The following is a 27,621-nucleotide window of genomic DNA, read 5'->3' as shown; positions in this document are numbered from 1 at the left end:
TCTAGGCGCAGCGGAAGCGTGCTGGGCCCATAACCCTGTCGATGCGCGTAGAGATCCAGAGGGTGATTCTTAGTGACGCAAGAATGAAGGCTGTACACAGTAGCTGTAAAACCACTATATACATTTATTTACAATACCACTCACTCTCCTGACTGACAATATGCTCCGCTGCACTCCAACTCCTTTAACCCACAATCACCACAGTTACTCTGTACATTTATACATGGGACAGCCAATCAGCAACTTGCTGTGTCATGCTGACTCTGCTGGCTGATGTAATACTTCTGGCAGCCAGCCACCTGCTGTCAGGTAGATCATCTAAGCCTCTAGATCTACTTTCAGTTCTGCAGCACATGCTATAAGCTGTCTCTTTACATATAATAGTGACAGATCCTTGTCACTATAATCTGCCCTCTGGCTCCTTTGTCCATGCACTTTGTCCACATTTGCTACTGAAGTTAATGGAATTGCTTGAAAGTTGCTTCTAGGGGCCCATTACTAAGTACTTGCATTACCAGTATCCCAAAGGAAGTTTATAGCAGCAACATTAAAAAGGTGTGCAAGCACCCAGTCGTCACTGAACCATTGGATGACATCAAAATTATAAATTATAAATAGAATTATAAATAGAATAAATAAATAAATAAAAATTGGGTAAGGTGCTCACTGTTAATGCTATGGGGCACAACCTTGCAACACAACACCATCTCCCAGTGAGAGATGATTTTTCTTGTAATAGTGATGTTTCTGATTATGATGAAGAGGTTGTGTGAGGTAGACAGAACTGTCAATAGATCTGCAACCTTGCAATACCTTTGCAAATGACTGTTTCAATTAATAGGGAAAAAAATAACTTAAATGCTGCATGAATAACAATCATTTCATTTAGATAGATCCAAGTGGGCAGCCGCATTGGTCTGAAGCAGCAGAACAAAGCAGGGGTCAAGTTCACCCTTAAGACCAACAAAAGTTTTATTCAGAACGTAAGCTTTCGTGTGCTCCAAGCACACTTCATCAGACACACACTGCACACTATACCTGATTCCTTGTCTGATGAAGTGTGCTTGGAGCACACGAAAGCTTACGTTCTCAATAAAATTTTGTTGGTCTTAAAGGTACACTTGACTCCTGCCTTGTTTAATCATTTCATTTGCACTACTACTAAAGTTGTTAATATATGACCAAAGTTAGAGTCCAATTACACCTTTAAGACCAATGACATGTGTGTGCACATGAAAGCTCACACCTTGAATAAAACTCTGTTGGACTCAAACTTTGTTCTGCTTCAGTCCAACACAGCTGCCCCCCTGTTAACATTGTTTATTATATTTGTTAATACTTGTTTTTTATTTGCATTCTGCAAGATATTAATAAACAATATGCTGCTTGTGCTTGATTATTTGCACTAGCAGTTGTAATAGGCACTGTGTTATCCTCTTAGGTTTGCACAGGGTCATCCATTTTGTTTGCAGGAAGTCATTTTACACTGAGTCAGAAGGTTTTTCTGGAAAGCAAAACAGCAGCTATAATGACCACATGGGGTACTGTCTGACAGACAACAGAGATTAAGGTTCTTGGCTCTAGTCAGTGCTATTGGATGTCATGAGTAGCTCTTCTCAAAGGTCAACCATGCACTGGGTAGCCATACAGAGGGAAATAAAAGACAGGGCTATAACTGGTTGTTAAACCAGATAACCTCCAAATGAAAACACCTTAAGAGTGATTTCTTTTCCCAGGGACAGAAGGCAACTGAAGGAAAGTGCCAACCAGCCAGCAGGAATCCTTTTTACTTTACAATTAGATACTACCAGCAAGCTGGAGGGAGAACAGAATTCAAAAATAGGAACCTACCTGGTATGCACTGCCTTCCTGTGCAAGTTGAACTACTACACTGTGTTGTGTTCAGTGTGTTGAGCTCGTTGTCTACTTTCAAACTGCCTGAGCTATCATTATAAAACAACATCAAGTGTGTTTGACTACAGCCACATAATTTTTCCCCTTGTAACATCCTAGAGGCTGGTACAGAGAGCTCAAAGTAAAGACTGAAGAAGAGGAATCCAGCACAGGTGAGACTGCAGATAGCAGTAAGGACAACACTGAGAGCAATGAGTAAAATATTCAAGAGCAGCATGGCAAGGATGGTGATGGCGGAGTCACTGATATTCTTTCTAATGAGTCCAATGCACAACTGCCTCCACAACCCTCAGTTCATTCCAGAGCCCCAATTTGTATATTCAGGAATCTTATAGAAGTAGGCAGTGAACTGAGGGACAAAAAAAAGTGCTCAGGACCCTGCCCCCTGGTTCTCTAACAGAACATCTGAATGAACATTCCCTCCCCCCACCCATGTCTTCTTAGCTACCAGGTAACAAACTACAGAAAAGAAAGTGCTTTAAATCCACCAAAGAGAACAAATGTTTGTTCTTATTTGAATAACTCTATTATGACAGAATATTACTTTAAAGTTTAAACTTGGTTAACAAATAAACATTCACAGTTTACAACCTACTTTTTTAAATAAATAAAAAATTGGGAGGGGGTTCTAGCATCCTGGCCCCACTGATGGACCTCCTGATGACACCTAGTTTTTTGGTCACTGTGTGACACAGAGTGTTGGACTGGATGGGCCACTGGCCTGATCCAACATGGCTTCTCTTATGTTCAAATGCTCATTTTACATAGGGTTTTTTCCAGAATAATAGATTATTCGGTACAGATGTGATTCAGTTCATAATGGTAAAAATAAGCAAAAAGTACAAAATATAGTTGGCAGTATTCCTTGCATTTGTGGACAAAGGCATAGGATGTGGTTTTCCTTGCACAAAAGCCTTCAGTAAATTTTAAAAACCTCTTAACATTAATGCAATGCCTGTTGTATTAGCAGAAGGGGATTGTTGGATCCATGCCAATGTAAAAGAATAAATTATACTTGTTCAGTGCGGCTGTTTTAAAAATGTACTAAATTACAGAAAAGCGACTGACCAAAAAGTGCACATAGGACATAATCACAAATACATATTTCATTTAGAGCAAATACACACCTGTCTTGCTATAATGTACATGTTCTATTATTGTTTTCCAATATATTTCACCACTGCTTGTCACAAAGCTATTAACAGCATAGTTTGCTTCTTTCTCAAATCCTAATTCACAAACCATATAGTGTACTGTAGAAGAAAGGCAAGTAGTGACTGAAGCATGATCCAATATCTGAAACAAAGTGAAAAATAGTGACAAGAAGGCAAATTTTGCAGTCCTAAGTTACGTAGACTTACAACAAAATTGTCCGATAATTGGCTAGTTAGAGCTAAATATAAGCTAGTAAAAAGACAATACAAGCTCTTGATTAAACAAAAGAAAAGAGCTTATATCAAAGAAAATTGGCTAAAATTATATACGGCTGCCAAAAATAAAAATCCGTCCTGTTTTTGGAACGAATTAAACCGGTTACAACGGAAAGGTCCCTATTGTCCTAAGAATTTTATTAGCCCTAAAGAGTGGGAGATCCACTTTAGTAAGCTATATAATGCCGGGCTAGACTCCAAAGTTTCCCCTCCATTACAGCTAGAGTTAACAGACTGCCCTAAGTGGGAACCGGTTACCTGTTTAGAAATTGAACTGCTGATAAAGCAGATTAGAAGTGGGAAAGCCCCAGGGTCGGATGGTGTCCGGATAGAACTGATAAAATCATACCAGGACTGGTGGACGCCTGTTCTGGCTTCCCTATTTACCTTTATAGACGAAACAGGTAAATTGCCAGAGGAATGGAGCAAGGCCATAGTGTCTCCTATATATAAGAAAGGCAGGAGAGAGAAGCCTGAAAATTATAGGCCAATCAGCCTTTTAAATATTATGGGAAAACTATATGCCTTGCACCTACGGGAGAAATTAACAACTTGGATGGAAGAAAATCACATCCTGGCAAATGTACAAGCAGCCTTTAGAAGTAATCGCTCTCACTTGAACAACGTGCTAATACTGAAATTCCTAGTCGATAAGCAGGCTGCAGTAAAGGGTTCTCGTTTATATGCAGCGTTTATAGATTTTAAAGCAGCCTTTGATTCTGTTCCAAGGGACAAGCTGTGGCGCCAACTGTACAGTACATCAATTGACCGTAGACTTTTATTCCTCATGATGAAACTGTACGAAAATTCTAGCATGCAGGTAAAATGCACACCTCAAGGTCATCTGACACATCCAATTCAAACAAGTAATGGTGTCAAACAAGGTTGTATACTAGCCCCGCAACTTTTTAATTTATATATTAATAGCATTGTAGGGTATTTTACTGACCCCGGTCTGCATCCCCCTAAGATCGGGAAGATTGCTGTGCCCATCTTGATGTATGCAGACGACGTGTTACTACTGTCAAGAACCCAAGTTGGTTTACGCAGGTCGCTTAAGATGCTTTCCCTCTTTTGTCTGGACACAGATCTAGTCGTTAACAGGGACAAGTCTAAAATTATAGTCTTTACCAAAAGATTTAGAGAAATGAATTGGCGTTTTAATGATGAAAAACTGAAACAAGTTAAAACATACAAATATCTGGGGGTTGTTTTTCATCACACAGGATCTTACCAAGGGCACATTGAAAACGTACACTGTAACGCCCAACGCACGGCGCTCGCTCTGCAGGAGTTTTACACCTCCAAGGGCGCTTATAACGCCTTAGCGGCGATTAAGGTTTATAACGCTAAGGTTATACCCCAATTAATGTACGGAGCTGAGATTTTCCTGTATAACAAAATAACCAAATTGGAGATGGTTCAATCGAAGTTTGTACGATGTATCCTTCAGGTGCCAAAATATGCCTCATCTACTGCAAACAGGCTGGAAACGGGGCTTCCAAGCCTCTCCACTGTAATGTGGAATAGAGGTTTGAGTCTCCTTTTAAGAGTGCTGGCCAATCCGGATGACATTGTACACCAAATCTTCTACGACTCATTTGTCAGCAATTGGTTGAGGAAATTAAATTCCAAATTAGAGGAATGTGATCTGAATATTGATTCCCTAGCCCTCATGTTCAAGAACGGGGCAAAAGAAATTATCAGAGACCGATTACTGGAAATGGAGTTAAAACAATCTCTGGCCAAAGTTGGGGGGATGTATATCCCAACCTTTTTTACAAGTGACCTTAAATGTGCCAGGTATCTAGAAAAGATACAGCCAATTAAGATCAGGCGGATGCTGTCCTTGGCACGCCTGAACATTCTGGACACAGCAGTACTGAGGGGCCGTTTCCACAAGATCCCGTTAGAAGACAGGATCTGTCCGTGCGGCCTGGAGGAGGTCGATACGGTTTCCCACCTTATTCTGAACTGTCTTTTCCATACAGAGGCAAGGTACAGACTTTTGCGGAACCATCTAATGCTAGCTGAATCTTTAAATCAGGCCCAAACCATTTACTTCCTCTTAGGGGATGGGAGTGATCAACTTTCTTTGGATCTTGCTAAGTTTCTATATGTCACCGACCTTGACAGGAAGAAATTTAATGCTGTCTGTATTTGAAAGAAGATGCTTTTAGTTAAGTGTTGCCTATGTCAGCTAATTTTATTACCACTTTGATGGATGTACAAGTTTTATATTGTTATGTTATATTTCAACTTGGTGTTGTGTTGTACTGTTATTGATGAGTTGTGTTGTTGCTGTCGATTGGCCTAGAGCCGCAATAAACTGACTGACTGACTGACTGACTTACAACAGGTGCTACTAGCACCAATTAACATCACCAATGTTATAACTACAAGAACACAATATTAAGTATGGGTATGATCCAGTCAACATTAAGCACTTTTATTCATGTTAGTGAAGGAAAAAGTGCACATATAACTATCCTTTTAAAAATCAATGCAGCTAATAAGCATTTAATTTCAGCTGGATGCAAAAGATGCATTTGTAATACTCATTGTTGCTTATCTATGAGAGATGGGGTTTTTTTTACATGTCAGAAATAGTTTTGTGTATAGTTCCCATCCTTGCTTCTCTTGCCTTAACACTCACTTTTTATGGATTTAGAAACATGGTAGGATATTGAAAAAAAAGACAAATACACTCTAATTGTTCCTATATTCTGGTACCATGATAAAATCAGTGTGAGAGAGCTGTGCCTCTTTAGTGGAGACACATTTTGCATGCAGAATATTCCATGTTGAGCATGCAGAAGATCTCATGTTCAGTCCCTGGCACCTCCAGTAAAAGGATGTTGTATCAATTATCACCCATCTATATATGGAAGGAAGAAATGGAACACCAGTTTTCTTGGGAACCACAGATGCTTTTATTTTGAACCCTCTGGAATCCACCCATAGATAAACTTCTTGTGTTTGCATTGGAGGAGAAATTTCAAAAACTTATGCTTCAATAGAATAGTTGTTATTAAGGCTCCTTTTTGGTTTTGCTACCTAATTACACTCATGGAGCCCGTAAATCAAATCTCCAGACAACAACATTGTGTGGCCAGTTGCACTTCAGCATTTTCTGTTACTTCTTCTTTGTGGCAATATTTTTTAAAAATTGTGGCAATATTTTTGAAAAGCTAAAAAAGAATTGCAGTGTCAGAATGTTCACTGTAAATAAAGCACTACTGTGGTTTCTTGTGGTTGCTGTCCCTTTGAATTTACTTTTTTCCATGTAATTCATTACTATTATTCTTAGGGCTTGTAACCATGAATCAATTACAAACGATTAGTGTTTCTTTCTGGGATGGCAGAAGCTAAATATTACCTTTCAATCTGCATCCCTCTAGGAGTCACTACTCGCTTTTTAATTTCATTATTTCATAACCACAAGAATCCTGTGGCACCTTAATGACTAACAAGTTTTCACTATAGCATAACCCTTCGTAAACCCGAGCTTCCAAACGTGGCAATTTTAAAGCTATACAAGACTCCTGCTTATTATCGCTGCAGTAGACTGACAGGTGTAATACATTCCGCGGCCCCAAGAATGCGAACGCGCATGCGCTCCAGTATAAAAAAGTGACATGAATACAACACCTCTACAGCATGTCACTTCTACAGTTAAGCTCCAAAAGTGACAGTTATTAATGATAATGAACACGACACTCTCGCGGGAGAGGAAGAAGGGAAGATGCTTAACTGTATCGCATGCGCCTGCTATAGTCTGTCCCGTTCTCTGCGATGCATTTCCCTCCATTCCTTCCGGGTTCTTCCCACGCCCTACGTTCATGTCGCGCTTGATGACGTCATCCAGAAGGGGAAAGCTCCTCCTCCAACGAACGCTCGAATCCAGGAGTCGATTGAAGGCGGTTTGGATTGTTGCGAAGGGATCTCTCTCAGCCGGCGCCCCTATCCCTTCGTGTGGCTTTCGCAGGCAGGTGTGCCATGGAGAAAAAGAAGAAGCTGAGCACTTCCGCTTCCCATTACGTGACAACCTCAAAGAAACAGGGTGCTCCTGATAAAGAAGGCGTGGCACCGCGGGTAGGTGGGTGGGAGGGTGTTCTTCTCAGTGCACATGCGCTTCGGGATTGTTTTGAGGTGCTGTGCGCGCCCTGTCTTCCGCTGTGCGGCTTGCGCCTGGTTGTTTGTTTATTCATATTCCCTAACTCATAAGAGCGTTGTGAGCGCTGTGAAAAATACATCACGGAGTTTGGCACTGTACACGCACCTAGATTTAGATTTCATTCGTTTGGAAAATATAGCAGCAGAATTGCCGAGAGCCCTAGGAACCTTTTCACCCCCACCGCATACCCAACCTAAGGATCGTGTAAGTGCAAATAATTAGAAAGGAACTGTGGCTCAGTGGAAGAGGCTCTCCTTCGCATGCGAAAGGTTCTAGGTTCAATCGCCAGCCTCTTTATATCTTTTTTAAACCACTTTGTGCCATCGTTACTACTTTATTATCGCTGTATTAATGTATAGATTGTGAGCTGTTGCTGCTTACATTAATGTGTAACATCACATGGGCGCAAGAAGCTGCCTTACGCTCAATCAGACCATTGGCCCTTCATTATCTTTAGTGTCTGCTCATACTAGCTGCATCTTTCTACGGTCTCGGACGGAGGTCTTTCACATCACCTACTGCTTGGTCCTTTAACTGGAGATGCTGGGGACTGAACTTAAGATCTGCACTTCAAGCAGATGCACTACTGAGCCTTAGCCCAGAATACAATTGGCACTACATATACACCATCGTTTGATTTTCTGTTTGTGCACTAGCAGTTTTAATCAGCATGCTGTCTTGCAAATGAGTACACTATTAGGCCTAGTGGGACTATCTATGCTCAGGTAAGTGTGCAGAAGACTGCAGCAACAATGACTCAACTTTATTGAGATACTAAATTTTAAAAAAAATTAAATGTTTTGGGGTGAGGTACTTTGGGGGAATAAAAGTTAGCATATTTAATATCTCAAAAAGAAGTGTGATTGATGCATACATTCATTAGTAGGATATCATATGTGTGGAAATTACTTGCTTATTGCTGCTATATTACAAATTGCTTGTTTAGTTGCAGTTTGATCTCATGCAGAGTGAGGTGTGTAGAGATATAGCCTTCCCCCAAAATTATAAGTAAAATGACCATTCACCCCACGTTTCTCCCGAATGGGGACTCAAATAATCTTTTCTCCTATATTTTATCCTCACAGCAACACTGGGAAGTGGACTAGGCTGATGAGAGTGTGTGAGTGGTTCAAGGTGACCCAGCAAACTTCCATGGCATGAGTGGGGAGTTACTGAAGTGCCACTTCAGTCAGTCAGTTTAAACTCTGGCTATGATTAACACCTCAGTTTGGGCAACAAAAAAAGTATTGTCATCTCTAGAGCAGAAATTGGGTAGACAACCAGTGATTTAGTGGTTTTAGATGGGCAACCGTGTTGCAGTAGAACAAAGCAGGAGTCAAGTAGTACCTTTAAGACCAACAAAGTTTTAATCAGAATGTAAGCTTTTGTGTGCTCTAAGCACACTTCCTCAGACAATAGTATGGAATGGCAAGCAGTCCTAAATATAGAGAAAGTGGGCTGTGAGTATGCAGAGTCATGGAAATGTTTTTAAGCAGATTAAAAGAATCATAACTTGGGGTCTGGTTTGTTAGTTAGTGTTAACTGGGCTGAAACAACTCAGGGTAATATAAAGGTAATATAAAGTGGTGGCGGCTACAAGCATAGACAGCTTCAAGAGGGGGTTAGATAAAAATATGGAGCAGAGGTCCATCAGTGGCTATTAGTCACAGTGTGTGTATATATGTGTGTGTGTGTATATATATATATATATATATACACACTCTGTGACACAGAGTGTTGGAATGGATGGGCCTTGGCCTGATCCAACATGACTTCTCTTATGTTCTTAAAGCAGATTGATGCCCATGTACTTAACCCATTAGTTATCCTGAAGTGAAGTGCAATAAATGAGAGTCTGTTGTTTTTGTTGTTCAGTCTCTGAGTTAAAATGAGAGCATAGGCTACTCAGAGGTTTGATTTAAACATGTAACGCACATATAAATGTTTAGTGGTTATGATGCTGACCTGGGGAGGCCTTGCTATTGAAACTCACTGGGTGATCTTGGGTCAGTCATTTTCTCTTAGCTTTACCTGCCTCACAAAATTGTGATAATAAAATGGCAAGGGAGAACAATTTAAGGTACCCTGAGCTCTTTGGAGAAAGGGTGGGATAAAAATATGCTAAATAAATGACATTGACAGGGTCAGTAATTGCTGATTCTATTGGGTACAGCCCATACAACTCTGGCTGCAGTCCTGAATGTGCCTGACTCAGAGTACCAAAAGTAAGCTCAAAATAATTATCAAAGCATGTTTTGTTACTCCTAAGTAAGATTGTATAAGGTTGAAGCCATACTTCATAGTGTCAGCTGAATCCAATGTAGAATTAGGTACACTTAAGCTCATTGATGTAAGTGTGCTTGGGCACACCTGACTTTGCATAGGACTGGACTCTCAGTGTTACTGAACTGCAGTCTTATTTGGAAGTCATATTGAATTATATGAAATACATATGTGTTTGAAAGCCTGACAAAAGCAGGAAAAAAAACTGGTCTTCAATAAACATGACAGAATTGTATCAATTGTGAAAATTAGAGTAGGGTGCTTTTAAAAGTAGTATTGATAGTGAAGAGAATTTATGACCACATCTTCCTTCAACTACAGCCTGGACGGTTACCATTAAATACTGGTTGAGACTCCATTTCTGGATTTGTCCTAATACTCTGTTATATGATTTATTGAGTGACTCTTCTAGTTCCAAATGGTACCTACATATCAGATCAAAAATTGTCTGCATTGGTATCTATTTAGAATCCATAGTAAATTGTGACGAGATTCAACTATTTCACATTATTCATCAAAGAATGTGGTACATTGAGAGCCAGACTATTGTAGCAGGAATTAACCTGATTTGTTCTCCATGATTTTTTTGGTTTGTTGCCCTCTGCCAGGCAAGGAACTGCTTACATGCAAAATCTTACTAATCCCCAACACCATCGGGCCTTTATGCTTGCCAGATTGAATATTCTTCCATCATCTGTTCTTTCTGGCAGATATAATATCCCTTTCGAGAACAGATCATGTAAATATTGTCTACTGAAACCAGATTCAGTTACTCAGTCTCTCCCCCTTTCTTCCCAAGGGAGGAGCCTCAGCCAATGGAGAAAATAGAGGTTTTGCTCTGTAGCTCCTGTGTGATTGAGCAAGCCTGGCAAAGCAAGCTGTTATGCTGAAGGAAGCAAGAGAGAGGGAGAAGGAAGCAGATGACAGCCAGTTGCTCAGGGGCCTGATAGGAGCCCTCTGGGGGCCTGATTTGGCCCCCGAACTGCATGTTCGACACTCCTGTTATATCTAGGGAAAGGCAGCGAGTATTTGATTAAATCTGTTTTTAGTACTTTTTTCCTCAGTGACATTGTCTTAATTGCGTCTTTCATTTTAGTTCCTGTTTGTATTTTTATTTATTATTTTATTATGCCATTAAAGGTCTTGAGCTTGACTTGAGTAGGGTGCTTTTAAAAGTAGTATTGATAGTGAAGAGAATTTTTGACCACATATGTTACATATATATATATATATATATATATATATATATATATATATATATATGTAACATATGTGAAAGAAGAAAAAGATTTTCTATGTGTTGAGAAAAGAAATTGTATGTATTGTTTTAAGGAAGATCTGCTTTAATGTAAATATCCAGTTCTTCAGTTCTAGCAGTGTCTGTTTACAAAAATTGAACATGACATGATAAAGTCATAATTTCTGTGGTATACACAGTCGTTTGTTGCACTGCTCCCTGATCAAATAGGACTTTCAGGTTTTTGAAGTGCTGCAATACCTCTTCAATCACAAACAGCTACATGCCATAAAAACTAAGTGTGTATGTCACTGATTGTTACGGCTCCATCATGTCACTTTCCATTCTTTTAGTAATGGGCTCTAGTCTACCTTTCAGTCAATTCCAAAGGTGCTGAATATAAGCTTTATTATTACTGTGAATGTTCCTTTTTATCCTGCTCTTCCATTAAGGAACTCATAACAACCCTGGGAAATAGTTCAGGCTCACATCTTGTGTGACTGGCCCAGTTCACTTACTGAGTTTTAGGACTGTGTGGGGACTTGAAGCTGGATCTCCCCAATATAACACTACTCACTACAAAAATCTTTAAGAAGCATCCCACTGATTATGTTCAAGATATAGGCATGGATCCTGCCTAAAGTTTTCATGAATTTTCATCTGCAGAAGCATTGCTTGCATCTCCTCCTTCCTGGAGGATGGAAAAGTGACATGAATAACTTGAGGGAAAGCTGGAGGGCAAAAGTCACCAAAATTTATAATTGCTTAACTGTTAAGCACTAAACTATGATAAAGCATTCCTAAAATTATCAGGGTTCTTTCCCAGCCATCGCAAATTAACAGACGGAGGGCATCAAGCCATGACGCTTCTGATCCAGGAGATGAAGATTCTGCCACAGATCTTACAAAAAGTGAGTTCTTGGCATTCAAGGCTAGCTTTTCAAGACCAAAGTATGCCAACACATATAGAATGGAACCATACAGAACATTTGAGGCTCATGTAATAAGGAAGAAAGCTGAAGACATCCTAAAGGTAGTGTAGTATGTTGTTCTCCATTATAAAGTTCTAAGTCTGGGCTGCATCCACACAATTTTCTGTATTGCTTTTGTTGTTATTTCATATACAGAAGCATTCACAGTGGTAACAGAGCATCCACAAAGAATTCTTCCCCTAATTCTTCTTCCATTAGCACCCCCCTCCCATATCTATCATTTCCTCCTGCTCCATTGGTGGTTTTTTTAAAAATTGAAAATAGTTATATTGTTATGTTATAGTGTAATAAAGATAAATTATAGCAAACTACTAATCTCACCTTTCATTTTTTAAAAGTCTAGCCTTTTTATTGGAGAGTTATAAGGGGGGGAAAGAGCAGGCTACACATAGGGAGAAAGAAAGATTGAGTTGAGTGAGTGACTTGTGGGGAGGAAGCAGAGATGGAGTAGAGGTCGCAGAAGTTGAGAGAGCAGAAGAGGGAATGGACAAATGAGAAATGGAATTTCCCCTTCCCCATGACTCCATCTGTTGTAATATCATACCTTAATACTGGCAGCTGCACAATTACTCAAATGTTTTTCAAGTCATACAAACTTTTGGTTTGTGGCAGATTATAGATTACCCCAAGAAAAAAACCAAAAGGACTTGTGGAAGTCATCATTTTCGCATGTATCCCCTCACCTAGTATTCCCTTTCCTGGTAGTCCCCAGAGTCTGTCTTCCTTCCCTACTTCCTTTTCCCCACACATTAGCTAACCTGCCAAAATCTCTACATATTTGCTTTTGAATAGGGAAACCTGTTTAGGATTGGTCATCAAAGATTATATTGTTGAACTAATTATAACTAGTTCTATGAATGGAGAGTGATTGAAAAGTTAAGATTATAAAATAGAATTCATAAATATTAAAAGTGTGTCAAACTTCTACAGAGATCCTTTTAGATGAATATTGGCAACTATATTTTTAATTCTTAATAGAATACACTCCAGGATTTCAAATATGATGGGTCCAATGCAGTCTCAATGTGTTTAATCCTCTCAGAAGATATATTAACAGCTGTCAAGGAACAGGGCTTTGACCGTTACAAGTATATAGTCCAAGTATTTATGGTGGAAAAGTCTGGCCAATCAATTCATGTAAGTAGAGAAGATGGTTTACTTTGTTCTGAGAAATCTGAAGGATTTTTAGATGTTCTCCTGTGTAATTGTGTAGAACAGCGTTTCTCAAATTATAGCTCATGCAGCTATTCAAAGCTAAGTATTAACCTTGCAAGATTAATTCACATTTTGTTTCCAAAAGTAGCTAGCTATAAGCCTCTGAAAGCTCACAAGGGTGTGACGATTATGGCCATCCTATACAGTTTGCTCCCAACAACTGCATTTAGCAGCTGTGTATAAAAATTCCACAGCTGTCATTCACAAGTCATACTTATAACTAAGTGTGACTTGTGAATGATAATCCGGTAGTGGAATACCTTCATGTCCAGAGAGAACACACTTTACAGTATCGTTAAATGCCTGCCTTCACCTTATGGCTCAAAGTAGTTTACAATTTCAAATCAAAACCATACATTATATAATTAAAACCCATTAACTTATCTCAGACCTGCAGCTCAAATGCTTAACAAATTAAAATGACCTTATAGTGCCTTCTAAAAACATTTAAGGATGGTTTCCCCTTCACATTCCTGGGGAGCCACTATTGAAAATGACATGACTGTAGTAGATGCTAAGTGCTTAACCTAAAGTTATGGTTCAACCAAGAGGTGGCAACTAAAGGACTGTAATTATTGAATGTGGATATACTGTATTCATTCATTCATTCAATTTATTGTCCTCCTTCCCCAGTATAGCAGGGCTCAAAGCTGGTATCAATATTCATAAAACAATCCATAGAGTTGAAATATTAAACAGTTTTACAATACAACAACTAATAGATGGCATATATGGCATGTAGCTAGTGACATATGCTTTCAGTAGGGTTCTCAACCTCTAGTGGCACCTGGAGATCTTCCTTTATCATCATTGATCTCCAAATGCATTGGAGGGAGGACATTATGGTATTATACCCTGCAGAGATCCCTCCCTCCCCCAAACATTGGCAACCGCAACCCACCCCCGAAATCTCCATGTTTTTCCCAACCCAGAGTTGGTGTTCAATATGCATACTATTGTATCTAATATCAACAGGCTGGCTCCCATGCAGTTAGGCAAATCCACACAAGAGACTAGCCAAGGCTATGATTTAGAGTTTTGCGAGTCTAGGGCAACCCCTAGTTTTGTGGTAAAATATTATTTTAAAAATGCAGTAACTACTACTTCTTTAAAAACAAAAAACCTTGACATCTCTGTATATTCAGACTATGCCAGAAAAGAAAAGGCAGGGTTCAGGAGCACTTTGGATTGCTGTGGCAACCCAAAATGGTTTGCAGACACTGGCAATAGCATGCAGAAGGTCAGGAGGATGAACTGCAAGCAGCAGCTTGCAGTGGCCGTCGAGAAGCTTAAAAACAAAAAACCTTGACATCTTTGTATATTCAGACTATGCCAGAAAAGAAAAGGCAGGGTTCAGGAGCACTTTGGATTGCTGTAGCAACCCAAAATGGTTTGCAGACACTGGCAATAGCATGCAGAAGGAGGTCAGGAGGATGAACTGCAAGCAAGGACATAGGAGAGTCACAGGGCCATTATAAGTGGAGTTATTCCTTACTTAATAGGCTTTGAAGGGTGTAACTCTTCTGTATAGGATTGCACTACTAGAAGCTACAGTAGAGGCAGAGGAGGGGAGAGACAGGGATAAATCTAGAAAGGGAGCAAAGGTAGGAGAAGCAGGAAAAATAGGATTTTTCTCTCCCTTGCAGCTACCCTCTTTGCACACAAATATATGTAAGTGCTCCCTTTTAACACATGGTATGTATATGTTAGTGCACAATTAAGTTAAGTTGGTATAAGTCACATTGTAATTAGCTGGAGAGATGATAGCACGCTAATGTTAGTAGCCTCAAGTTACTAGCCTCATGAAATTGTGTTTAGGGTAAATCCAAAATCCAGGCAATTTAAAGATTTAATGAGATACATGATGGAAACTTTTCAAAGTATATGTTAGAAATCAGATTTTGAAACCAGTGTGAGATAACCTTTGACTAGAAATCAAAAGGTATAACAGCTTGTGGACATTTCACTAGCAGTCCTTCAAAAAAGACAAGAGTTAAAAGTTGTTATTAATAATGAGCTGAAATAGACCATCTTTGCTCAGCTGCATAGAATGCTACATATAAAGTCTCAGTGAGGTGGTGGCCCCTTAAATCATCAGCATCGTTTACACAGCAATTCCTGCATGGGTCATCAGCTGTTGCTGGCCCTGTGGGCCCAGGGGCAGGATCGATCCATTAGCATGCACCCATGACATTTGCATCTGAACTCACAGCTGTGGCAGTAAATCTTCCCCTAAGTCCCCCCCCCCCAACTGATTCAAGACACTTCATAGGTCAGCCCTGCAGCTTTTGGGTGTGTGGTCTGTGCTTTTGGCTTTGGGGGATGGCAGCCTGTCAGATAGCCTCCCTTCGACCTATCTGTGTTTGCTGCTGTGGCAGCATCATTGTCAGGATGGGCCTTCTGCTAGAGTTTTGTCTGTGAGTTTTGCCAGTATCTATGGAGGTGGGATCATGGGGGATTTAGGGAGGTGCTCCCCAGAAATTCAAGAGGGTCTGAGCACCCCCTTTACCCTGGGCTGGGCCAAACTTAGGAAGAGATGGGAATTGGCCAGTGGGTATAGTGGTATCTTGCTGTGTCCTGTTTTTGAAATTCACTTTTAGAATAGTCACTTTGAGAGCCAACACATACCATATGTATAGGACAAACCGGGTGTGTGTGTGTTTGTAGCAGGAACTCCTTTGCATATTAGGCCACACACCCCTGATGTTGCCAATCCTCCTGGAACTTACAATAGGCCGTGTACTAAGAGTTCCTGCTACAAAAAAAGCCCTGGGACAAACTAGTGGTCACAAATCTGACACTAAGAAAGGGAGCACAGAAAATCCTGTAGGGGAATATTTTTAAATTTTCTTGGATACAATGTGTTTATTCTAATTGATGTTCTTTGAACAAACTCATTAGCTATAACATTAAGATCAATTTCCTGAGAGATCTATTTATGTCTATGAAGAAGAGCCATGTGATTGCCTCATGTTTAACTGTAGAAAGGTCTTTATTCTACAAAGGCATGATAATGACCTTTCTGAGATGCAGGAGGAAACAGGCATTGTAAGATCTAGTCTGATAAATTTAATCAATTCTGGTATCAGCTGATGCAGACGTCTTCCTTGTTCTCCACTGGTTGGATCAATCATATCACAAAGAAATAAAAGTTTTACTTTCCACTCCCTTGAAATATCCAAAAGCATATATTAACCTCCTTGGCAAATATGTGCCTGGGTTGTGCAAGTAGGGTATATTCTCTGTAACTTTTTGTAATGGGATTTAAAATTTGCCAAAGTGTTTTATAGCTTTTTATACAAACAATCACCATACAAAATAAGTCACAGTGCAATATGCTTCAAACCACAAATAAGCCACTATCATATGCTTCAAACCAGTTCACATTAGCTGTAGCTGCCCAGGTGCTGTACAACTGTGAATACACATTTACCTGACTAATTCTTTAGAGCAGGGGTGGCCAACGGTAGCTCTCCAGATGTTTTTTGCCTACAACTCCCATCAGCCCCAGCCAGCATGGCCAATGGCTGGGGCTGTTGGGAGCTGTAGGCAAAAAACTTCTGGAGAGCTACTGTTGGCCACCCCTGCTTTAGAGCATATAGACATTCCTCCTTTGAGCAAAGACTTTTATTAAACCTGTGTCTCCATCACTCTTTCCACTCCCTTTGACCCAGTCTGCCCAGGTTGCAGGTGCATTCTGGGAGTCCTCCTGGAAGGCATTTTGGGAAACCTCAAGGAATTACCTTGAGATTTCCTAGCACCAAATCCCCTTTCTCTGTTTCCTGCTTGGAGAAGGGGAGGCATAGAAGGGGGAAGCTTGACCAACCCTATTAACTTTGGCTTCCAAGGTGGTGGCTGCCCAGTTGCCAGCCTTCCAGGAGAAAAGGTCATTCCTTCCCAAGGTTCTCTCTGGGCTTCACTCAGGGCAAAAGGAAATTTTAAAAAGCCTCTGATCTGCATTCCTCCCCCACCCCCAATCTGGTTTATGCAGATAGGCTTTCTCATTGCTTCAGAGAGACAGCACCCAAGAATTGTCCTTTTCTTCAATACATACCACCTCACAATTTAAAAATGAAATGGAAATTGAAAGAAGAGCTTAAAAGTGGCTGAAGCTGCCCTCCTGACTGTTGGGGGAATTTATTTTGTGCCCCCAGCAACACAAACCCAAAAGCAAAACCTGCAGTTACCAAAACACTTTGCAGTTATCAGAAAGCTAATACATATTCACTAATAAGTTTTAAGACCTCATAGATAAACTTTATTAGACTCCAAGTTTAGAAAAGCAAAACAGTTTATTAGACTCCAAGTTTCTCCTTTAGACAGAAGGCTTAAATGATAGACAGAAAGGCGAAGCAATTGGATAGCGAACAACCTGTAGTTTTCAGAAACTCATACAGATGAATGAATAACCTTTATTACTCTTAAGTTACACTCCGTACAGAAGGCTTAAAATATATGGATAGAAAAGCAAAACAGTTAGATAAACTTAGTACATTTAAGAAAACACACAGTTAGAACTCAGTCAAGCATAAAGCGGAGAGCATACTGAAAAATATGTCCCAACAGGGACTTCACCCTATTAGTCTACATTTTCCCATTTAGAATCTATGTCCCAAGTCCCATTTGTTTGACCTGATCTGCCTAGGGACAGTCTCCTGTCTTTATTCAGATCAGGCTTGAAATTAGCAAAGGCTTGTTAATTTCTGAGCTGAGCAGCATGGAGGTCCTTGCCTCTCATGCCATCAGCTGCTTCTGCTCAAAAGTGCAGGGTTTATAAAGGCTTGAACCATCTCAATCTTATCAGATAGTATCTGGTGCTATGCATTCCAGAAAACTCCAGCTGCAATTTAATATCAAGAATTATACTGCCAAGTGAAAACATTGCCTTCAGTTCACTCTTTTCACCTGCTCCCTGGCAGGCTTTCACAGATGGCTAGAGCCATGCTTCCTGCCAGTACCAAAAAAGGACCATACCATATAAGGCCTTTCCTGCCCTGAGACAGCTATGAACTTCAACTTCACTGACCTAGATTCTCCACTTAGGTTCTCAGTCTAAGTACCTGATATTATGAATGCATGATAGTGCGGAATAGCTCAGAACTCTTGTTGTCACTTTCATAAAGAGTTTGGCTACTTTCATAAAGAGTTTGGTTAATTTCATAAAGAGGGCCAACCCAAAATAAATCCTGCCACACTCACTACCATGAAAAAAAACCTGTTCTTTATCAAGAATATATAGACCCATCCCTAAGGTCTTCTGCCTGCAGGTGGGGGGCTTTGGGAGATGTTCCAGGGGTGAATAGAGACATTGGTAATGTGCTGATGTCACTTCTAGAAGTAGCATCATGGTTTCAGCAATGTCCAGACAACACTCTACTTTTTGGGAAAAACGCTATGGTAAAAATAGCTACGTACTATACACTTTGCCCCAAAAGTGGAATGTTGCCGATGGGATGACAAGTGATGTCAGCATGGACATGGGGCAGTCCCAGGAGCGGTGTGGGTGGTGTTTCCAGCTAGAGACCCACCTTTTCCCCCTTGCCATGGCAGAGGTCTTGGAGTTCCGCACCTCCACTGGCCAAGGCCAAACCCTTCTCATCCTGGGCCTGGAGACAGACGCTGTATTTAGCATCTTCTGCTTTTGGGCCGCTCTACTCCGTCAAGCTTCACAGAAATGCTGCAAATATCTGTGCATTCAAGAATTAACTATCCCGCAACACAGCATCTGCGCCAGAGGAGTCGGAGTGGCTGAGACTCCCGTAGACTCCAGCCAAGGGTTTCTCACAGCCATGCACAGTGCTCAGAAGGTTACGGCACAGAAAGCACTCTCGGATGCATTTCAAACGATTCTCCTTGTAGTTCTAGAAAATGGGAAGGCAGCTGTGGAGTTCATCTGCCCGCAAGAGGACCTTGTAGACTGTTTAGCAGATGAAGAACTCTAGGGGCTCCTCCAGGTGACTGACTTGTCATTCTCACAGCTGAATCCTGAAGGGGAAGAGGAGATCTTGTCTGACTTCAGCATGGATGGAGAATAGCAGCTGGTTGTCCTCATGTTAGACTGGGAGGGCATCGTTTGACCCGTGTCCTGTTTTCCTCTCCATGCTATGTAAGAGCAAGGGCCCCAGCCCTCTATGTATGTTCCATTGTCTGGAAGCCGATTCCATTCTGCTAAAATTTGCACCTAAATCCACTAGAACAACACCACCCAATCAGATGTCAGCATGTTGCTGATGATGCACAGGGAGGGCTGTTGGGGTGGGGTTTTCCCAACCAGCCAGCTGGTCGGCAATGGACTGGAGCCCACAAAATTGGGGGATCCCCCACCCCCTACCCATCTCATGCCCAGAAAAAAACAACAGAAGCAAGCAAGTAAACAAAGCTATTTCAACAAGGAAACATAGGCTCTGCCCTCTCCCAGTGTTTCATTTACAAAATACAATGTAATGATAATGTAAGTGAAAAGTAAAATTGAGACTTTATTTCCCCTCTCCCCCAAATGTAAATTGGAGCCAAGCAAGCCAACAGAAACCTTGCTGTCTGACTGTTGCTACATTGAAAATGGGTACAGTCAGCCAGGGTTAAGGACTAAGCTACTTGGTGTTGGCCATAGACACAAGTCTTTTAAGACAGTGCATACATTCTTTTTTAAAATAAAAAATGACTAAAAACAGGAAAGAATTTTTTTTTAAAAAAATCACAATTATTATATCAAAAGAAAAAGGAGTAAACATAACGATATATGGAAACGTGGTTGATATAGCTGGTGTACAATTTGAATTTAAGTTGGATTTAGAGAGGCTATTTATTGGAAGGAAGGAAGTGGGTGTGTGAGAAAGCTGGCACGTGAGAGACTTTTGAATTCTTTATTTCTTTAAGTACTGCCTTTGGAAAAAAAGAGCAAAGATTTTGTGTTGAATATTGAGAATTACAAATGAGATTGAGAGTATGACAAGAGGAATTTTATGGTTACAGTTGTTTTGATGGACATTTGAACTATGAATGAACTTCTTAAAGGGACAGTGAACCTCTTAAAGAAACAGCGAGATATATTTATGTTAAGAAGATTTTGGATTTATATCCTGCCCTATACTCTGAATCTCAGAGTCTCAGAGCAGTCTACCTTCCCCTCCCACAACAAACACCTTGTGAGGTAGGTGGGGCTGAGAGTGCTTTTACAGCAGCTGCCCATTCAAGGACAGCTTCTATGAAAGCTATGGCTGACCCAAGGCCATCTCAGCAGGTGCAAGTGGAGGAGTGGGGAATTAAACCCGGTTCTCCAAGATAAGAGTCCGCACACTTAACCACTACACCAAACTGGCTCTCTGAGACTGAGTTAATGGTGTGGCACTTAAAGTGATTAAAGAACTTAAAGGAATAGATTGGGTCGAAAGAGAGGGAAGAAGAAAGAGGAGATGTAGAAGAAGAGAAGAAGAAAGAGGAAGAAGAACTGGAAGAAGAACATTAAGTTTAAAATTTCTGTTGAACTGAAGAATGATATTTGATTTTTTGTTTATAAGTTATCCAATGAACTATGGAGATTGAATGGGTGAGAGGGAATGGTGAATAGTAGTGAATACTGGCGTGTGCGTGTTATATATGAAGGTGGTGTATGTGTAGAGAAGGTCTGTATTTAGGCTGTCTGGGCTGTATTTAGTTAAAGGGAGAATGTGCGTCTGAGTTGGAAAGAGGCTGAAAAAATGAATGGGAGGTGAGAAGTGAGATAGAATGTAAGTGTATGGTGGTAGAAGTGTTATAGGTCATTGGTCTTTAGGCTAAAATATAATAATTAAAATATGAGTATGTTAGTCAAGTCAGTAGCAAATCTTGGAATGTTTAGGATGTCCCCCAAGGTTCCTCAGCATGATCATCCAGCTACATGAAGACCAGCGAGGCCAAGTCAGACACTGCAACGACCTCTCGGAGCCCTTCCCAATAGGCACAGGTGTAAAGCAAAGCTGCGTTCTTGCGCCAACTCTCTTTACGATCTTCTTTAGCATGATGCTTCAAAGAGCCGCAGTAGATCTAGATGATGATGATGGTGTCTACATCCGCTATCGCACCGATGGCAGCCTGTTCAACCTGAGGCGACTAAAGGCTCGCTCCAAGACAATGGAAAAACTTATCCGCGAGCTACTGTTTGCTGATGATGCTGCACTCGTCTCCCACTTGGTATCAGCTCTGCAGCATATGACGTCCTGCTTTGCAGAGGCTGCCAAGCTATTCGGCCTAGAAGTTAGTCTGAAGAAGACAGAAGTTCTCCACCAGCCTGCACCCCAGGAAGATTATCACCCTCCCTGCATCACTGTGGGTGAATCAGTTCTGAAGACAGTCCAGCAGTTCAGCTACCTGGGGTGCATCATCTCCTCAAATGCCAAGATCGACAAGGAGATTGACAACAGGCTGGCAAAAGCAAACCGTGCATTTGGCCGACTGCACAAAAGAGTGTGGAGCAACAAGCATCTGAAAAAAGGCACAATGATCAATGTTTACAAAGCGGTTGTGATGACAACCCTCATCTACAGCTCCGAATCGTGGGTTTTATACCGTCATCACCTGCGACTCCTTGAGCGCTTTCATCAGCGCTGCCTTCGCACCATCCTCAACATTCACTGGAGTGACTTTGTGACCAACACTGAAGTCCTCAAGAGGGCGGAGGTTACAAGCATCGAGGCACTGCTGTTGAAGACGCAGCTGCGCTGGGCAGGGCATATTTCTAGGATGGAAAACCACCGCCTTCCCAAGATTGCTCTGTATGGCGAACTTTCCACCGGCCATCGAAATAGAGGGGCTTCAAAGAAGAGGTACAAGGACTCCTTGAAGAAATCCCTTGGCACCTGTCGCATCAACCATCACCAGTGGTCTGACCTAGCCTCAGATCGTAAAGCATGGAGGCACACCATCCACGCAGGCTTTGAGAACGCACACATAGCTGGTCTTGAGGACAAAAGGAGATTGAGGAAGAATCGCACTGCTACAGCACCAACCCCAAATCAGACTTTTCCCTGCAGCCACTGTGGCCGGATCTGCCTGTCCCGCATTGGTCTTGTCAGCCACCACCGAGCCTGCAGCAGACGTGGACTACTGCACCCTTCTTAAATCTTAGTTCGCAAAGTCAAGCCGAGAGAGAGAGAGAGCTTCACTTGCTCTCTCAGAATTAATGGGACCCTCAATATCTCAAGACGCTATCAAAGAATTACAAAACAATATGTAAGTTTATTTTAGGACAGTACTGAATCAAATACAGGAGAATCTAATAGAACAGATGGGTGGGTTGAACTCAAAACTGGACAGCTTACAGGAACAAATAGGAACTAAAGAAGAAATTATGGGCTTAACTTAGTCTATAAAATTCCTGAATAGTAAAATGAAGGTTGCTAATCAAAGATGGGAGGTAGATGATATAACTCAAGAGACAGAAGAAGAAAGCTTAGTTAGATTTGAATTGGAACAGGCAGTTTACAAATTGAGACCTCAAGAGGTTCCAGAACAAAAACAAGAAGATTCATTACAAATATCAAGCCATGCATTGGCAGTAATAATGGAAATAGAGACCTTGAATATAGAGAAAGAAATAGTTGATTCACATAGGGTAAATTCAGCTTATATTAGAAAGTACTTGTCTCCAAGGGAAATTCACAGTACCTCTAACAGAAGAATGTTTAAGGAGACAAGTTGGAAAGTTTCAAAAGATCAGCCATTAAAAATGATTGAACAAAAGGTTAAGGTTCTAAGAGAAACTCCATGGCTTATGAGGAAGAGAAGGTTAAAATTAATCCTAGCCTATACAAATGATCTCAATCCTCCAAAAAGAATAAAAAGAGGAGGAAGAGGAAAAAGAGATTCTCTGCCAAAGATATGATGAATAGAACAGAATTAATATGAAGCATGGAATGGGTCACCGCTTTATGATTGGATATGCAAATATAAATAATGTGGATTACTATAGAGAATGATGCCAGTTAAGAGGTCAGTAAGGTAGTATGTAGAGTGAAGAGGGTTAAAAATAATTGTGAAAAAGATATACGGTTGTGTATTATTGTATTGTCATGTATGGAAGCTACACTCTCCATTCTAATTTGTGTTTTCTTTTTGTTTGTTTGTTTATTACTTTGTATTTTATTTTTGAAGAAAATAAAAAGATTAATGAAAAAAGAAAAGAAAAGGAATAAACATAATAATGATAATATAATGTAAGGGTTTTTTTACTATGTCTTCTTGTAATAAAAGATTGAAACATTGAACCTTAACTGAAGGTTTCTTCTCTTCATTGGGGGCAAAGTCATCCAGAACTGGTTAGAATTGGCTTGGAGCGGAGGTCTAGCTTCCTGCCAAGCAGTAGAGCTATCCAGTGCTTTTATTGTAGAAAAAGCCCAGGAGGAGCTCATTTGCATATTAGGCCACACTGCCTGGCCTTGGAGCACATGGCTGCCGCATGGCAGGTTGGGCCAGCCATAGCCCTGGCCAGCCCAGGCAGAGCTCTGCTCCTTTGTGCTCTGACAGAAAAAAAAGCCCTGGGGATGTCCAAAACTGGAGAGTCAGCCTGGGATCTCTCCAATAGGAGCTATGCAAATTTTACTCTACCTGAAGCAAAGGCATGACCTAACCAGTTCTGAATGACTTCCCCCCCACACAAATACATACTAGCAAACAGGATCAAAGCCTGAAAGAATCATGGAAATTGTAATATGATACAACAGGAAGGATGGACAGTCCTGTTCTTCAGCTAGCATCCATTGTAACTGTGTCCATATGAGTTTATTAATATTACTTGCCAGTGGTTGCCCCGGGGAGGCTCAGCACCCCCAAAGTTTACACTTATGTTGGGTGTCCTGTCTGTGTTTTTTCTGCCACTGAGGTGTGTATTTGCTAGTTCTAAGTCCACAGGGCAGGGAGCTATCATAGAGCAACCCGTGCTGCACATCCTACTTCTAGAGTTGTGGGGCAAACTCCTGGAACCATTTGTAGGGTGGGGCATGCCATCATTGGGTGATGGGAAAGGTCAGGGATGACTTGGGGCTGTGTGCTAATTGGGTGCGCACTTGGTCAGTATCCTGAGCTGCCTGGATACTTGAGAGCATGGCTGCAGCTGAGTGGAGGGAAGTGTAAAAGGAGTTACCATGGCCACCATCTTTGCTGGAACATTCTGGGAATGTTCCCACACTGAAAATGCCTTGGGAGCTGACTGGCTGGTGCCATGTCCTCTGTCAGTGCTACGGTTCATGCCATCACTCTGCTGGTTCTTGTGTGGCTATGCCGGTACAAGTGCATTTCAGAGTGCCACTTATGCCCTCCGCTGGCATAAATAACCCTTACACTGGTGTATATCTGAGCTACACTGGTATTGGGGTCAGTTGCCTCCCTATTCTGATTCCCACCCACCCCAAGATTGCTGTGCTAATAATCGAAGAAATTGATACAAAGGGAAATTATGAAAAAATTGTAGGTGCAAAATGTAGTTCAATAGCTAAGTTTAAAAAAAAGGGATGTTGCAATTTTTTGAACCTCAGGCTTTAGAGTACAAATTTTAGAGTACATAAGTTCAAAGCAGATGAGGGGGCAAGGTATCTAATAAAAAAATGAAGTCTTCATGGACAATATGGTGTTTTTTTTTAGAATTCTTTGATATTTTGAAATTTTTGCTGAAGGTGAGATCATTATTGGAGAAGATTTTCTCTCTCTCTCTCTCTCGGCTTGGCTTCGCGGACGAAGATTTAAGAAGGGTGCAATAGTCCACGTCTGCTAATGAGATTATAAATGCGGATGTTGGGAGATTTTGTGTTCTCCAAGCCTCATCAAATTAATAAACAGAGTGCAAACAACAGCTAAGACTAAATAAAGGCTAAAATTGATTACTGAAATGTAAATAAGTATGGGATTCTGTTTGCTACACTGAGTAAGTATGGGATTTGCTGAGATTTGAAATACGTACAGTGTATTTCAAAATAAAAATACATTCAAATGAAAACATTGAAAATGCTGAACATTAAAGGTGGTAGTGGTTACAAAACATTAAGACAAACAGAAATTACATGTAGTTTCTTTTAATTGTTCTGCAAATTTAAATCGGAAATAATTGTAGTTAAAAAAAGTATTTAAGTGTAATTGTAAAACAGCAGTTTAGGCTAGGTTGTTTTTGCTAGGTTGTCAAGTTGTGTTAGAGCTAGCTGATCAATATTTTGTGCTTTTCTTTCCTATAGATCGCCAGCAGATGGGTCTGGGATGCCGCAAGGGATAACTGGGTTTCAGCACTACATGAAACTGAGAACTGTGTTACAGTGGCTTTAATAATTGCTGGTTATTATGAATAACTTCCTGAAAATAAATACTATAATAAGAAATTTCTGTGATTCTCTGCAATAATGTTGCCCCTCAAGCACCAAGAATAAAGTGCATCACTGCCCTGGACAGTGTTCCATCTATAGCTAACAACCACTGATGAACCTTTACTCCATGGCCGTTTTCGCACTCCCAGAAGCGCCGGCTACTTCCGTCGCTAAGCCAGCGCAAACGGAAATCGCAAAGATGCAGGAAAACGTTTGCGCTGGCTTAGCGACGGAAAGCGCCGGCGCTTCTGTTGCGAAATCCATGCAGATTCGCCGGCGTCAGGAGGGTCGTGGCGCCAGTAAAACGTGAGTGCGAAAACACCCCATGTTTTTGTAATCCCCTCTTGAAGCTGTAGCTGCCACCATTTTCTATGGCAGTGAATCTCACATTTTACTCAAAGTGAAGAAGTACTTCTTTTTATCTGTTCTAAACCTGCTGCTCACTAATTTCATTGAGTGCCCGCGAGTTCTTGTATTGGGAGAAAGGTTTCTGTTGTTGGGGAAGAAGGTAAAGGAGATTGTGTAGCAGTGGAATAACGAGGCCGCACACTTACTGATTGAAACGAAGTTTACTATTGGCACCAACAGCAGGGTCCAATTGAGCTTCAAGGCTCCCAAAAATATTGAACCCCCCTTTCCAGTTAACAGACCATCCCTTTTAAGCACAAAGCAAGCTCAGCATGCAGTCCCTTACAAAATTATCAGATTCAACTTCCCCTCACTCCCTTTCTTCCAGTAGTTTTCCACTGAGTCTGCTTATCAATTCAGCAAGGAGTTTCCTTAGAGAAGCCTATCTATTATCTGTACACATTTACGACTCACACCCATTGGAGGCCTGTCTGGTTTTATCACATTGCAACTTCTTCAACATTACATCAGACACCCTTTTTGCTTCTAAAGACAAGAGCATATTTTTATTTATTATTTTATAGGGTTATTCATGGGTCCCTCCTTTAATTGTAAGCCACTCTGAGACTGATTCAGAGAAAAGGGTGGGGTATAAATCTGCAGTGGTCATCTTTTCTTCCTGATTTGTTTTCAGTTCCCTAATTAACAATCCCCTGCATAACATTTGCCTTTTTAAAAAACTTGCAGACAGTCATACTCTGAGGTGACATCTTTGGTGAGTAATCTTGTTCAGAGTGGTGAGAACCAGGGAGGATTGGGAGGTGCTCCAGAGGGATCTGTTGAGGCTAGGCAAGTGGGTTTCAATGTAGGCAAGTGTGAAATTATGCACAAGTGTCACCCACAAACTAAGCCCCTTTACTTATTCCCAACTCTAAATCATTAATGAACAAATTTAAAAGCAACCAGACCCAGTATTGAGTCCTGCAGTATTCCATTGCTTGCCACTCCCCACTGTGAAAACTGCCCACTCTATTTCCTGTTAATTAACCAGTTTTTAATCCACAAGAGGACTTGTGTCCTTATCCCATGACTACTGAGGAACTTTATCAAAAGCTTTCTGGATGTTAAATACCTAGTTTGATGCAGGAGGAATTCTTGCGTAATGATTAAAGCTCTTTATTAGTGATTCAGCATGTCTACTAAGTGACTACAAACTACTACTAAGCACCAGAACATGTGGCAATATATACAGTTGGGGCAGAGTGAATCCAGTACCCAAGAAGCAGAAAACACCTGTGATCGTACCATTTTTAGATCCTTTATTAGAATATGCATCCTCATTGGCAGATCCTAGGATTCTCTGATACTGCCTCCCAGTTGGCCAGTTTGAATTATGCAGCCAATCAGGATGCAGATCTTTGGGTCCTTTCAGTCTATTGTGTTGTGCCTCAAGCTCAGGACACTATACCCAACATGTCCAGGCATGCCTTCACATACATAACACTGGAAGTCTAGGTAAACTACATCTACTGAGCCACCATTGTTTACATGTTTGTTCACCCCTCCAAAGAAAAGATCTTCCATTACAGAACCATGCTGATTCTTCCTCAATAGCTTTTGTTCTTCAATGTGCCTACTAATTTTATCTTTAATAACTGCTTATAGAAATATAACATTTTTGAAAACAGCGTGCCTGGGTCTG

General features: G+C 40.9%; 2 protein-coding genes across 3 annotated transcripts in view; one reads left to right on the top strand and one right to left on the bottom strand.

The window, feature by feature from the left end:
• ERMARD (ER membrane associated RNA degradation) overlaps positions 1–7,352 on the bottom strand; it is an 83,278-nt gene extending 75,926 nt beyond the window's left edge. Inside the window, exons 1-2 of the mRNA XM_060241331.1 lie at positions 7,099–7,352; positions 3,042–3,210 (exon numbers count right to left, since the gene is read on the bottom strand). Coding sequence (XP_060097314.1) covers positions 3,042–3,210; positions 7,099–7,188 — 259 coding nt within the window. The 5' untranslated portion in view covers positions 7,189–7,352. The remainder of the gene's footprint in view (positions 1–3,041; positions 3,211–7,098) is intronic.
• On the top strand, positions 7,187–25,586 carry DYNLT2 (dynein light chain Tctex-type 2). 2 transcript variants are annotated; one of them, XM_060242604.1, is made up of 4 exons: positions 7,187–7,439; positions 11,868–12,074; positions 13,012–13,170; positions 25,446–25,586. In XM_060242604.1, the coding sequence occupies exons 1-4, from the start codon at positions 7,344–7,346 to the stop codon at positions 25,554–25,556; spliced, it is 573 nt and encodes a 190-aa protein (XP_060098587.1). In that variant the 5' UTR covers positions 7,187–7,343; the 3' UTR covers positions 25,557–25,586. The 2 variants fall into 2 exon arrangements, 1 of the variants encoding a protein (XP_060098587.1); XR_009555600.1 differs by lacking the exons at positions 7,187–7,439; positions 13,012–13,170 and having other exon boundaries at positions 11,840–12,074.
• Positions 25,587–27,621: the final 2,035 nt, after the last annotated feature.

This window comes from Heteronotia binoei, chromosome 1 (assembly GCF_032191835.1).
Source record: "Heteronotia binoei isolate CCM8104 ecotype False Entrance Well chromosome 1, APGP_CSIRO_Hbin_v1, whole genome shotgun sequence".
Taxonomy (NCBI): domain Eukaryota; kingdom Metazoa; phylum Chordata; class Lepidosauria; order Squamata; family Gekkonidae; genus Heteronotia; species Heteronotia binoei.
This window is presented reverse-complemented; position numbering and strand designations above follow the sequence as displayed.

Bases quoted from the DNA above. Each gene is read 5' to 3' on its own strand.
- DYNLT2 (XM_060242604.1), top strand. From the start codon at position 7,344: ATGGAGAAAAAGAAGAAGCTGAGCACTTCCGCTTCCCATTACGTGACA. The intron at 7,440-11,867 runs GTAGGTGGGTGG...GTTCTTTCCCAG, and splicing joins AAGAAGGCGTGGCACCGCGG to CCATCGCAAATTAACAGACG. The intron at 12,075-13,011 runs GTAGTGTAGTAT...AATTCTTAATAG, and splicing joins AAGCTGAAGACATCCTAAAG to AATACACTCCAGGATTTCAA.